The 14389-nt window shown below is 36.1% G+C and overlaps 2 protein-coding genes across 5 annotated transcripts; one reads left to right on the top strand and one right to left on the bottom strand.

Annotated features, from left to right (window-relative positions):
* Positions 1-3124: 3124 nt before the first annotated feature.
* LOC137709440 (uncharacterized) lies at positions 3125-7502 on the top strand. 2 transcript variants are annotated; one of them, XM_068448529.1, is made up of 2 exons: positions 3125-4288; positions 6857-7502. In XM_068448529.1, the coding sequence occupies exon 1, from the start codon at positions 3158-3160 to the stop codon at positions 4223-4225; it is 1068 nt and encodes a 355-aa protein (XP_068304630.1). In that variant the 5' UTR covers positions 3125-3157; the 3' UTR covers positions 4226-4288; positions 6857-7502. The 2 variants fall into 2 exon arrangements, with proteins under 2 accessions (XP_068304630.1, XP_068304631.1); XM_068448530.1 differs by lacking the exon at positions 6857-7502 and adding an exon at positions 4756-5021.
* Positions 7503-10219: 2717 nt separating this feature from the next.
* Positions 10220-13788, bottom strand: LOC137708440 (thymidylate kinase-like). 3 transcript variants are annotated; one of them, XM_068447520.1, is made up of 7 exons: positions 13564-13788; positions 13406-13462; positions 12850-13209; positions 11985-12096; positions 11841-11900; positions 11318-11422; positions 10220-10738 (listed from the first exon to the last, which is right to left on the bottom strand). In XM_068447520.1, the coding sequence occupies exons 2-7, from the start codon at positions 13441-13443 to the stop codon at positions 10622-10624; spliced, it is 792 nt and encodes a 263-aa protein (XP_068303621.1). In that variant the 5' UTR covers positions 13444-13462; positions 13564-13788; the 3' UTR covers positions 10220-10621. The 3 variants fall into 3 exon arrangements, with proteins under 3 accessions (XP_068303621.1, XP_068303622.1, XP_068303623.1); XM_068447521.1 differs by having other exon boundaries at positions 13406-13455; XM_068447522.1 differs by lacking the exon at positions 13406-13462.
* Positions 13789-14389: the final 601 nt, after the last annotated feature.

Here is a 14389-nt window from a genome sequence, read left to right as displayed (position 1 = left end):
ATCTTATATTTTCATTGCCATGTCTAGTGCTTACATACACTCTTTGCAACTATTAAATAATGAAGCTTGTTTTAGATTTTAAGAAAAAATTATTGCAATGGTCCATCAACTTTAACCCAATTGGAGCTATAGTCTCTCAATTAAATATCCATGACCATTAGTCTCTTAACTCATTAAAACATGTATAGATATGATCCTTGTCGTTAACTCCGTCAGAATTCCATCAAAATGAGTTATGTTGGAAGAACTATTGCTACAATTGAGTTAAAGTTGAGGGACCATTATTCCAATTGGGTTAAAGTTAAGGGACTATTTCTCCAGTTGGGTTAAAGTTGAAGTACATTTGCTACAATTTTTCTCATTCGGTTTTCCATATTTGCCCTCGATTCAGCTACGTGTGTGGGACGCGACTCACTTTGACCAAAATTCTAATGGAGTTGAAGAAAATGACCACAGCTGCATGTTTTAAGGAGTTAAAGGATCAACAGTTATGAATTTTTAGTTAAGCGACCATTATTCCAATTAGATTAAAATTGATGAACTATTGCTACAATTTCCTCAGATTTTAAATGTATATTTTATTTTGAAAAAAAGCAAGGATACTACTTGAATATAATTCACAAAATATTGTCCTACATTCTTAGAATAATATTTTGCTCTATCCTTGAGTCGCATAAGAACAAGAAGTCTTTAATTAATTAATTGAAACATTGAAGTTATATATGTTGGGTTAAGATCCTCTTCGGATCTTGTTTGTCCGAATCATGTGGATCAACCAGCATGTAGCAACCTTAACAAAGATGCCCATTTCGTTCTCCCTCTTCTCAGCTGTCGGAGATCTATCCGTTTGACATGAATTTGGACTTGGGCATCGACTTGGCTCGCTGGGTCTCAGTTTAGTACCGTTTCCGGAGCTTCTCCATCTTGCGACAGTACTAGACGACGACCTTCGCCGGAAAAGCAGCCGGGCATCTCCGAGAGACGTCGTTGACCCAGTTTTGCAGTGTGGCCCTGTGTTTCCGCAGTGGAGGGTTGCTGCTTATTGTTGATTCCTGGACGCACAATCTTCTTTCGAACGGTCATGATTGTTTAATCCACAGGATCCGAATAGTTAAAATCCGAAGAGCATCTTAACCCATATATTTATATTTATTTTCATATATTGGTGAGTCATACAATTAAATAAAAGGATCACTTTAACGAAAAGTGATATTTTTACATAAAAAATTGATTTTGGTACTATTTATGTTATTCTTTATTTTGTTCTTATTAAAACTCAAAAATTTTAAATTATTTTTATTAATTTTTATTTAAATAAACCTCTACACTCAAAACTAGTAGATCATGCTATGGATTTACGTCTAGATCCTTTCCACCTAATATTCCTCATCAAATAATTCAGATTTTTGAAATTTTTTTCAACAATTGAAAATACGGATGCACTTTAAAAGTTATAATAACTTTAATTGTTTAATTAAATTTTAAGAATTCGAATTATTTAATAAAAAAAACTAGGTAAAAGAAATCTGAAGATAATCCCTCGTGGATTTACGACAAATGTTGGCCAAACATTTTAACGTTGTTAAAAGAAGAAGTAATTTGTCGGTCCAATGTGGTTGTCGGTCCAAACTAAAGTAGCTCCTCACCACGTGGCAGCGAGTGAGGAAAGGTATTCCATAATAGAAAATTTTCCATTCTGTAAATAGAAAAATAATCTACAAAATAAAAACAACTTTAACGAAAAACTCACAGTACTATTTATTTTTATGAAAAATCATATTTTTACATTAAAAAATAAATCATGATATTATTCATTTTATCTATTATTTTATTTTTATTGTTAAAAATAAAAATTTTCAAACGTTTTTTAATTAATTGGGACATGAAAATGTCACTTTTCTCGTATGACGTCAAATATCTTGCCCTAAGATTCACTTACACATCCGACCAACCACGCGTCCATATCATAAAGCACCAAATTTATCTCTTTCACTCGCACAAAGCTCGCGTCGTTCCCCTTCCCTTCGAAGTCGTGCGCGAGGAGGCGTTCGTGGGAGAGTGCGCCTCACGCGGTGTGTCTCGCGTACAAACTTTCAGCGTTACTGTTTGGCAACTGAATTTTGATGTTCTGTGCCAAATGAAACGCGACCACGTATTTGATATCTCGAACCTCCCCAAAAGGTAACATTACTACGCTAACCCCGATGTCTGCCCCACGTGTTCATCTCCTTTCGGCAGTGGCTGACACATAACGCTCTCTCATTGGGTAAGACAGTTGGACAATGAATTCGAGTGGGCCGTACTGGGGGAAAAGATTTAACCAATGAAATCCCGCGCGTCCTTGTCTTGGAGAACTTTCCTAACGTGTCACGAACATGTTGTGTTACGTTAAGTATTATAATACAATAGTTGAATTGTTTCAGCGTCATGGGTATTGATTATTTCACATCGGCAAGATAAAGAAAGAATATACTAACCCCATTTCTACTAATACCAACTTTTTATGATAACATCCATACCTGTCGAATTATGCATGTACTGTGTCACGAACATGTTGTGTTACGTTAAGTATTATAATACAACAGTTGAATTGTTTCAGCGTGCTGGGTATTGATTATTTCACATCGGCAAGATAAAGAAAGAATATACTAACCCCATTTCTACTAAGACCAACTTTTTATGGTAACATCCATACCTGTCGAATTATGCATGTAATAATTAACAAATTAAAAATACTATCAGTGTTGTTGAATGTCGATCTTTGACCCGTCTGTCTAATAATTTGACTTGATATTAGAGCAAGAGAGTGGGCCTTACTGCCAAATGATGAGTGGATCTCCTTGGCTCTGCCCGATAATGGTAGGTCATTTGGCCCCATGCGTTGAGTGAGTTCTCTTACTCCACGTGGCTGCTGAGTGTGAAATTTTGCCGTGTGATCTACTAATTGGATTTCAGGAGCTTGTTGAATATCACAACCAAATTTTTTTTTTTTTTAATACCTTAACCTTACATTAATTAATATTGATGTCTTTTGAGATAATCACACACGTTGGAGTATTTAAAATGTTAATTAATATAAATATTATCGTAGTTGATGTTTAGCATGTCTCTCTAATAATTTGAAATGCGTTCTAACCAATTTATATTATGACATTTCATGTCTGAAGCATTAAAAAATCTCTCCTGGTGCAGGTGGGGGAAGTGCACTGTTTGTTCACGCGCGCTTCCTGTCACGCTTACTAATAGAATCATCACCTGCTTGAGCTCCCACTCCGACGAGAGGGAGAAAGAAACCAAGAGAGAGAAAGATGGTGTAGCGCCGGTTGATATGGAAGGCGGAGAAGGGCGGCTCATGCTAAGATGCGCTGGGGGTGAGCAGGATAAGCATACAATCATGAACCGGAACTTGCTCAGATTCCGGCCGATTGCACCGAAACCGGTGGCCAACGGAGCCGGAGAGGTTGGTAACAAAAACTCGGGTTTGAGTGTTTTGACAAGTGCAAGAAGAAAGAGAAAGTACGTTAGGATTTCCAAGAATAATGTATGTAGGGCGAAGGATAAGGATCCTAAGCGCGTGGTGACGACGCTGCAGCTCTTGCCGGAGAAGAACGATATAGAGAGCTCGTCGGACAGTGGATCCCGGCGTCCTTTAGATCCTACGGTGACGGACAGTAATAGCGATAGAAATAATCAAAATAGTTATCCTGCTGGAAAAGAAGATGAGGGCTTACGCCTAGGAATTCCCATGTGGTTGAGGAATTACATGGGTGGTGGAGGAGGATCAGATCCGACGGTGGGGATGCGGCAGATGGAGGCGGTGGAGTCTTGGGTGACGGTGGAGTGCGTGACAGGCACATGCATGAATGCGCACGGTACGTTTGGAAGTGTTAGGAGTAGGGACGTGGAGGGGATGAGGAGTGATCTGGAGAGGGACACGTGTCCGGGGTTTATATCGGACGGTCAGAACAGGGTGCAGTGGCTGAACGAGGCTTTTAAGAAGATGGTGAGCCAGCAGAAATGTGCGGCGGAGATAGCGGTGTTGTTGGTGGTGAAAGAGAAGCTGCCGTATGCGGATGCTTTAGCGTTAACGTGCCAAGTAAAGCTGCAGTACACGGTGGGTAAGGAGAGGTGCTCTCGAATTGTGCCTTGTGATTTGTGGAGAATGGACGGTGGAGGATTTGCATGGAGGCTCGACGTCAAGGCTGCTCTAACTCTAGGCCGTTGATTTGAAGCCGTTTAAAATTTATATGGATTATCAGTAGATGGAATGGAAGGCTGAAGATCTCAGGTATACGCATTTGCATTTGTTTGTATATCTATACATATTATATACATTTGAGTGAGTTTGGTGCAGTATACTTAATTAAGTTCACAATTAGGATAAACACGGATTAATGGAAAAACTTTATCAATCTTTGTGGTGTTAATAGACAAAATTAGCTTAACAGTTTAATCTTAATTTTTGTGTCAACGTTATAAAACATTGTGCTAATAACATAAGATGGTAAAGAGTCCACACAGGGCTACATTTTTGAGCTTCTTAACATTGCTCTTTGTACAATTATCTGCTTTTTTAATACAATATTGGTGCATTTGTGATCCTCCAGTGCACTAATTATTCAGATTAACAAAAACTAATATTTAAACACCAGGTTAATTAAACTCCATGTCTCTTATGCATTTCTTGTATTAGTTAATCAATTAAGCTTGAACCAATACTAATGCCCTTTTTTCTGCTCTTCCTCTTACCTGCAGGTAAATAAAGAGGAAACTCGACTGCCCTATTCATTCCGTCCTGTATAGTAATGCCACCTTTAGTCACAGTCATCTACATCTAACCCTTTAAATTAATTGGATCCATCCATGAATAACCATCTGGCTGGTTGTCTTGGATATTCTTAGCCAGGAACATGATGTTTATACCAAAAACAAATTAAAAAACAGATTTATATACCAATAGGAGGAAAAACGAAGCGAATAACAAAATATATATGCATATATATATATATATATATGCATATATATATATATATATATATATATATCTGAAAATATCATCTCTAATTAATCATGGGAAATTCAATTAGTATAAATTGAACTTTTGAACCCTAGCTAGATGTATGATTTATTGTCAATACTTGAAAAAATAGTTTATATATATGCACATATATAAGAGGAATAACTCCTGTTCCTAGTTTTGCATTTAACAGAAGTAAAAAGAAACTATTGTTGCATAATAAACCTAATTGGGAGGAGTACATATACTGTTATACAAATAAGAGACTGACATGAAACGGGGCATAAAAAATGTGGTAGTGACGTACGCGTATCTATGTAATTTAAATTTTCCACATAGGATTGTGTAATTAATCTAAAACATGCGTCGACAATCTAAGGATCTCGTTTCCAGTAAGTTATTCTTTACATAAAAATTGCATTAGATGGTGAGTATACTATCATTTTTTTCGTCGGGATACAGATTATTCCTCATAAAATTCTATTCTTTTTTCTCATTGTTGTTTTTTTTTAACTCTTTTTTCTTTTTCTTTTTTGTTTTGTTTTGTTTTTTTTTTTTTTTGGTTTGGGGGGCGGGGGATTGGCTGGGTGTTATAAAAATAGAATTTCCCCATTCAAGATCAAATCCCCATTCGTTTGCTGATGGGAAATGAAGAACTTACGTTGGTGTCATTAAACTAACCCCAGTTATTATGATTTTTGAGGGACTTTTTTGGATGCTTCAGAGTATCCGAATTTCAGGTCTTTTAACCGTTAAATTTTACAATTAAAATATTTGAAATACTGGGTACTTTGGAACACTCAATTTTTTTTGTTCTTTTGGTCTGGTAAGTACTTAACTTATGAAGAAAAATATAGTGTTGCATGTGATTACTATAAAAAGAAGGGTAACAACTACCTTGCAATATTATTCCTCATTTGAATTTCCCATCTTCCGCTTGTTGTTTTATCTGATAATTAAATCAGTCTTTTCATTCATCACTTTATATTACATGCATGCATGCCCTGTTCAGGTGAAATAATTGGTTCAAAAGAAAAAGGCCGAAATATATGGAGTCGTGGAACCAGCAGGAAGGAAAAACATATATAATATAAATGTTAAAATATTTTTACGTATACTGTATACTTGATGTGATCTCAATTATACAGTTTTAAAAGTGCCAAAAGTTGAGAAAAGGACATCATATCAGCTAAAACTGTAGCTTATATTCGGATATTTGTCTTACGAAATTGTTTAAGATGGATAGAGTGGACTACCAACAATATATCTACTTTAGTTACTTAACATAATTAGCAGACATATATATATATATAGACAAACTTTGAAAGTAAGGAGATGGAAGCGAAACTGCTCGAATGAAGGTTCTAGTGAGGAGGGAAGCGAAGCTGCTCGATGACAATGGATCGAAAGAGAGTAGACGACCGACTCGTGTAAGTCACTACAAAAAAATAAGAGATTTTTTGAAGAAATGACAATAAGAAAGAGCGCTTGCACTTGAAGAATATTGAATATAAAAATCAGATCTTCTGTGTTATTCTTTTAACTCTAAATTAAACGACAATAGAGAACTCACCATAAAAGGCTAATTGTACATCCTCGAATCTCCTAGCTATCCAACCATATGTAGATATAGACTATTTTCTTCTTCCTTCTGTTTGTTTTCTTATATATTTAACTATCCACTGGCAATAGCTAGACATTGTTTTCGTTTCTTGTTATATAATTATTATTATTGTTATTATTATGTAACAGGGTTTAGCTATCCACTGGCATGTAATAGTTAATAATGTTTAAACTTTGTTGCTAAACGATAATTAAGTACATTCATTATTGTAACAGGCTTTGATCTTTTCTGAGGAGGTAGCTAGCTTCTCTGGATCTCTGAAGAAGAGTTGAACAGTAGTCTTGAAAGTGTACATACTAGTAAGCTCGAAGCAAAAGCGATGATATCATATATATATATATATATATATATATATATATATCTCTGATAGAGAAGTGGAGTACGAACTCTTGATTTAGCAGTAAAGCAGCTGCTGATGAAATCCTCAAAGGTTTGAGTACGTACATGTAGAAAAGAGACTATACTTAATAATGCAGTAATGCATGAAGCTGGCAAGCTATGAAAAAACCCGCTGGTATGTTTATATATATTTTTCTTATGTAGTAATGCACACCTTCATATCATCAGAGATTGATAGCTGTCCAATAATATATATATATATTGCCTGTCGATCTGTCTCTGAAGTTTCAATTCCTTTTGTAATTAATTTTTCAATTTTTGGTGGGTAAGTAGCTAGTTTCCCCATCAGCATGCACTAATTAAATGAAAAATTTCTAAAATACACTCTGACCTGAAACGAAGGGGATAATACAATCTGCTTAGCTAGATAAACAAACAAAACAGGGATATACAGTCTGCTTAAGGGATAATTTTTTATTTTTTTTTATTTTTAGGTTTTAGTTTTTACTTTTTGTGTTTGAGATATGGAGAAAGTATATAGGAGAATGGATGAATGAAGAAGGATGGTGGGAGGGATTGAAGAACAACTAAAGAAGAATGAATGAAAACAAACTTTAGAATGTGAAAACAACTTTAAATAATTTTGTGTTCTTAGTAATTTTATTTTGTGCGTAAATTTTCTTATACATTTCTTCAACATCTATCATTCATGCATCCTTCCTCCATTTTTCTCCCACTTAGTTTTTCAAAATCTCAAACACAAAGGTTAAAAACTAAAAGCTAATTAAATACTAGTTAAAAACAAAATGATTACAAAAAAAAAGTCACTAATATCTCCAAATAACAAAAGGATAATACTTGTATTTCCCCCCTTTAGGGAATAAGTTCATTACCCTACTTACAAATAACTTCTCTTCAGTGTAGAAATTTTATCAGAACCGTTCAATATTTTAAATTTGAAGATCATCTTTACAAAAAATCATTCGAATTAGCGATTGTTTAATTGTCCAAATGTATCAAACAACTCAAAGTTGTAGGTACTAAGTAGCATATTCATGATAAACCATTGGGTTATTTGATTCATTTGGATGACTAAATGATCACCGATTCAAATGATTTTTTGTAGGGATGATGTTCAAAGAAGATTAAGAGATTGAATGGTACCGATTATAAATTTTTTACAGTGAAAATACATTATTTGCAAGTGAGAAAATGAGCTCATTCCCAAGAGAGAATGCAAGAATTATCCACAGAAAAATATGCCCGATTTTTTCTTCCTTTATTCTTTCTTGCTTGATATTTTTAGTGATCATCACTTCTCAATATTTTCTCCATTCCTTCACATACATCACCCTCCATAACTGACCATCAAGGCTGCATGCAGCCATTGGCTTTCTTCCTTCAGAATCACATCATAATTAAACTTGAAGGCCATTCATTTACCAAAAGTTCTTGCATATATGTTGCTCCAAACATTCCTCTCGACTTGTGCTCCTAATCTTCTGAATGTGTGTGTTCTTAAAACTATATATTATCCATAATTTAAGTACTTTGAGAAGGTGTAATAATTACGAAAGATACAGCGCCTAATTAAACCCTTAACATGTATTACAGAACTTTTAAATGCACCTAATTACTATGTTCAGTTTTTCCATAATTTTGGCCCGTCGATGGAGCTTGCATTTTCACTGTATGAAGTTTCTCATTATCTTGAAACTTTTTCTGATCATTCAAGCTAGGAGATTGGCTGATGTGTCAACTCTCCTTTTGCATGTCTCTCTATCTGACAGTCTCTCTCTTGATCGAACATTGACTACTATTTCTTTGTATTCATTTAGTGTGGAGCTATTGACACTCATTTTTACCTTCCACGAATCTCTTGTTAGTTTAACTAATCCTTTGATCTTTGTTTCATTCGACCCAACCGCCAGAAATTACAAGGCGTGCGTGAGTGGTAAAGGGGGTGTATGGATAGCACCACCATTCACTTAATTAGTGAAGTGTTTTGTTTAGTTTTTAGGATTGGATTGGATTGGAACAAACAATTCACTATATTCAATTCAAGGTATGTAAAAGAAAGAAATGAAAAAATAAATAAATTGTGTTCAACTTGAAGATAGAATATGGATTGCTTATTATAGAACTTATCTGTTCAATCCCCTTGAACTAGATTAAAAGCGATAAGTTAATCACTTTCATTCTAATCTCATTCTAATCCAATCCTAAACATCAAGCTGATGCCTTAAGTGTATACAGATTCCTCCAAAGCTGTATGATCTATGAAACCTTGGCACACGATCTATATAAAGTGTATTCAGATACCTCATAAAAAATATAACCTATAGAATTAGGTCGAACTTGAGTTTCAAGTAACATGGTTAACCGTCTATTTATTTAATACATTCTTTGATTTTGATTATAAAATTTGTATTACGAAAGGCTTTTACAGCCACCGGCCCTAGCCTTCGGCTTTAGGGTTGGTGGCAGCCTCCTGATTGCTTCTCTTCCTCCCTATTTCTTCATCTATACTTCCTTCTGAGCCTTGTCGCAGTTGTCTGAGCCTTAATTTGTCTCAGCCATTTGAGCCTTGGTCTCAGCTTTCTCCCTTCTCTTCACTCAATAGCCGCTCACCGCCAGATCCATTTCCCTCCTCACCGCACCATGCTTTCATACCTCTCCCTCGCTCCCCCTCATCTTTTCCAACCCATAATCATGAATTAGATCTCGGAGTGTTGGGCTTTATCTTGACACCAGACCCAACACTCACAATCCACTGTTGAACCGACTTGTCGGAAAAATTGGACGAAGTGTGGAACAATTCACGTCGGAACAAGGATGTTTTACACACCCTTTTGCCCTCCCCCTCCTCATGTTATGTTTTGTGACCTTCCTCGCTTGTGTGGCTATGGATGATGTGGTTCCTGGTGGATTGATTATGCACAACATTCACAAATATAATTTTTGGTTCGGGCGCTCTTTTCAGTTAGGGCCGATGTCTTCCTTCGCGGAGGAAACGACAACAGTGAAGGCAGGCGTTTTGCTGTTTGAGATTAGGGTTTTTTGTGCTTTGCATTTTGTTTGGACTTGAGTTACGACCCATTTATCACAAATTGGAATTTTCCAAAGCTTTATTTCGACCAAGATGAATCCTAAAAATCCCAATTAAAAACGCCGTGCGAGCGAAAACTTTACCCAAATTACCGAACACAATAAAAGATCTTTCATTTCCCTTCCGCAGATAAAAGACGTCGGAAATTCCTTTCCGCTTACCAAACGCAGCAAAACTTGCTACTGCAAGCCTCGGTTACAAATTACAACCCTCGCAAATTCCTGACGCAGGGCTGGAAAACCAAACAAAAAGGGAAATGCAGATGCAAAAGAACTCGCAATCTCGTCTATTTTAGTGAAAAAAACAATTACGATACATTAATAGTCATGGACAACCACAAACAACGGACTGAATCCACGAAACCAAGGAAGACTTTTACCAAAGATCCCGCTTTTCGCTGTTGATGGAGTAAACAACACTGAATCAACTCTTTTAACACAAGAGTAAAATAGTCATACAATCTGAGATGAAATAATCAGCATTTGACCTTCCACAGATACATGCGTCTTGCCCTTTCCGGAGAAGATAAAATTTAACCAGACCAGAGACAAGAGAGGGGTTTCCCTTCTTGGCATGTTTTTACACAATTGAGTACCATCTTTTGCAACTGTTCCTCAACTTCCTCCATGGATGAACAAGCATCTATGATCTGCACCAAGCCAAAACAAATTTAACCTCGCCATAGTATCCACATAATTCAACTCACCTAGGAATAGTATACTTCGAGAATAACAGTTGTAAACCAAACAATTTAGCAGTGTTGCAGGGTTAGTTGTATTTGAACCACTGCTTCAATGAGCCTCCGTACTATACAAAAAAATTGCCAACTTGCAGCATCACTCCAAAATAAAATGTGTAAACAATAATCAGATAATGATAGCCCAGCCAGCATCTATATTATATATTAGGAACAGATTTCACATCAGTGTTTGTTGGAAAACAGAAGAAAACTTGGGCATGAGAAAATGAAATTGGAGGAATACGTTTGGCATCACAACCCCACCTATGCTCTTGGTGAGAGTGAAATCTTTTTCCATTTCTGTTCATTCTGTTCCTCTAAATACTTCTTTTAATGGACATCTGTTGATTCAATATATTCTTTACAGTACAAAAATTAAAAGTTTGAGTAAAAAATTGCATCCAGGATGATATGGTCAAGATAGCATCACAACCGGAAGCAAATATCCAAGGTTCTTTAGTGAACTAAATGAATGAATCAACAAACTACCTTCCAAGTGGGACTGCGGAGGACCTGATAGTTCTGACCAACCTTCTTCTGAAACTCAAGCTGCTCGTATCTCTCACCTCCATAGCCTCCTCTTTCTGCAGCTTTCTGACAATTATAAATTCATACTTCATATCAACAAAGGGGAAAAATCACTGTGTCGATCTGATTTGCAGAGTAACCATCCAGGCTAATTTGTCAACATCATGCCAGGCTAAATGTAACAGCTCTATTTTCCTCAACAATAAATGTCAGCATAGAATAAGGACCCTAAGATATCAGTAGTTAGCCATGAAGGGCCAAAAATATACACCCATTATCTATTTTGAGAACCTATTGACTGCAAAATCAATTTGCATACCTAGGAAACCTCTTATGAGAGGCTGTTTGTGTACCTCGGAAGATATGTAAGACCACATAGGTAGCAGGGAATCACCTTAACCATGTTCAGTATTAGATATGCAATCAAGCAGAAAATTAACCGACATACCTAAAATTCAGTGTGAAAATGAAAATGACTACATACCTCAGGTGGTATGTCAAGGTACACTACAAGATCTGGAGCCAATAACCCAATCTCCGGAGCCTGTAAAAGAAACCTCATCTTTTTAATATCCTTATGTACAGAATTTAAAGATCATCAGGGGTAAAACATAAAGCATTTCCCCACCTTACACCATTCAATATCAAGTCCTTTGGCAGATGAAAATGCCACCCCTGAATAGGAATAACGGTCAACGACAAGGGTGGTTCCACTTTTCAATTTGCTCTCCATCAATGATCTACAGGGAAATTATAGATTACTTAGAAAAATGATTTGACCACCTCATTCTTCACCCTAAGAATGAACTTCAGCTAAAATTGAAGTGCAGACACTCTTATAGTAATCAAAATAATTATTAAACAAACTAAAAAAGCCAACGACTATGTCATACAAAATGGGACATGGACTGTTCCTTCCCCTCCTAAACTATTCCTTCCACATTTTGCATAACACCAACTAAGTTAAAAATAACAAGGAAAAACTTCTAACTTTACTAAAGTCTACATGGTCGAAATAATACCCCACACATTTTGTAACCAAACATTGTTCTCATCTTGATTGATTTTAGCCAGGTTCCTGAGAAACCTAAATGCAAAATACTTGAGGTCATTACAGATTTTATGTAAATGAGCACTGGGGCCTAGAAAAACAGTGCATTTAGATGCCCATGAAGACTAGAAGAATCCTGTAAACGTATACAGAAACAAAAACTCAATAACTTGTTTCCTCCCTATCAGCCATACAATTGAAGTAACTTTTGCTGCTTATGAGTTCATTGTGTATTTTACCGTTACATTGGTTTCTAAAGTCAACAGAAACTAAACTCGAACAATGAAAGATTAGGTCATTAAACCAGATTGTCACACAACTCGGTCATCAAAAGATAAAAAATATATATCCCACTGTGTATTGTCCTGGCATCAGTTAGAAACAAAAACAACAATCAGAAGAAGTGCAATATATAGAAACCTCACAACAAAGAATAACTAACCTCTTCTCCCAACGGTTGGCACTAAAGAGTAGATGGATTGTATGATCATCCAGTTGAGATTCGTTGGAAAGATACGAAGATATCATTTTCCCAACACTTGTAGTTCTGTCAGGAAACCGCCACAACTCAGCTGAATGCCCTAACCTCTCCAAGTTTTTTACTAGTCTAGTTGATTGTGTCGTCTTCCCACAACGATCCAAGCCTTCAAGAACAACCAAGGCACCTCTTGAATCCTCCTTGCCACCTCTTAGGCTACAGTTCTGATTATTACTCTCCATCCGAATCCGCCTGATAAAAACCTTGTGGGGAAAGTTTGAGTGAAAACCCAACGACCTTCGTACCGCCCTGGCTCCAAAGTTCCTAGAGAAGCAAATGCAATCTGTTAAGATAAAGCCCTCAACTTCAACCAATTTCGAACAATTTCTGAAATCTATCATTCAACATCCATTCTAATCTACTCAAGTTCAAATTTTTCAATAAGGGGTTATCAATTTCTATACATGGGTAGCTGGGAAATAAACCAAAAACACAATAATTTGCAAGCTCAAATTCTTACAAAGCCTTGCAAACAGTAGGATAAGAAGCATGGATCATGTCCCTCGCAACCTACAAACTGGAGATTTAATATTAAAAAGAAAAACAATTCACCAAACTTTGTATGATAACTGTGAATAGAACGTGATCTTGGCTAAAGAAAGAAAAAGGAAAGATTACCTTGAACGATTTGCGCTTCTGGGTAATCAGACTGTCTATGCAAATGTCAGACAGAAAAGAAGAGAACTGTAAAGTAGGAACTTGGGCGCCTGTGTGATTTCGCCGGCCAGTAAGGTATCCGCCGGGTGGGGAAGGGCGGCAAGTGGGGTTGAGTCGGAGGAGAGTTGCGGCAAGAGGCTTTGAGTAGGAGGAGAATGGCGGCAAGAGGGGTTTGAGTGGTGGTCTTGATCGAAGGGGTTTTAACTTTTTAAAGCTGATGATACTTTTACTAATTTACTATGGGCTCGAATGTGAATTCCTAGTTTTCAAACGAGAAATTTTCCTTTATGTGGAGAACATGCTCATTATATTAAGTTTCATAATATAATTAGTTTTTTTTTTAATTTTAATCAATTGTATTATCACACTTGATATATCGTATTATCTCATTTCAAAAATGCAACCATATCCATCAATCATCTTTACAAAAATTATTCAAATCCGAAATAATTAAACTATTGTATTAAATGATAGCCTTTGGTATTTATAAGAAAAAAGGTATTCATCTATTTTTTCAGTGTAATTGAATGTCTTAACAATTTTATATTTATCTAATTTTTTACAAAAATAATGTATGAACAATATACTAAAATAAAAATAATTTAAATCATTGAATAAAATTACAAAAATAGTAGCATAAAGTTTCCGTGAGATAAGCTTATTAAGTAACCGCGTTTACCAGGCTATGTAGTAAAAGATCAGCTAAGATCGAGTGTAGGGCCAGCAGCAAACACATAAGACTCTATCTGGTTTCCCAACCTTGCAAATTCCTTTGCCATCGGTCCTA

This window comes from Pyrus communis, chromosome 11 (assembly GCF_963583255.1).
Source record: "Pyrus communis chromosome 11, drPyrComm1.1, whole genome shotgun sequence".
NCBI lineage: Eukaryota > Viridiplantae > Streptophyta > Magnoliopsida > Rosales > Rosaceae > Pyrus > Pyrus communis.
The sequence above is the reverse complement of the archived record's forward strand: the minus strand, read 5'-3'. Positions and strand labels throughout refer to the sequence as shown.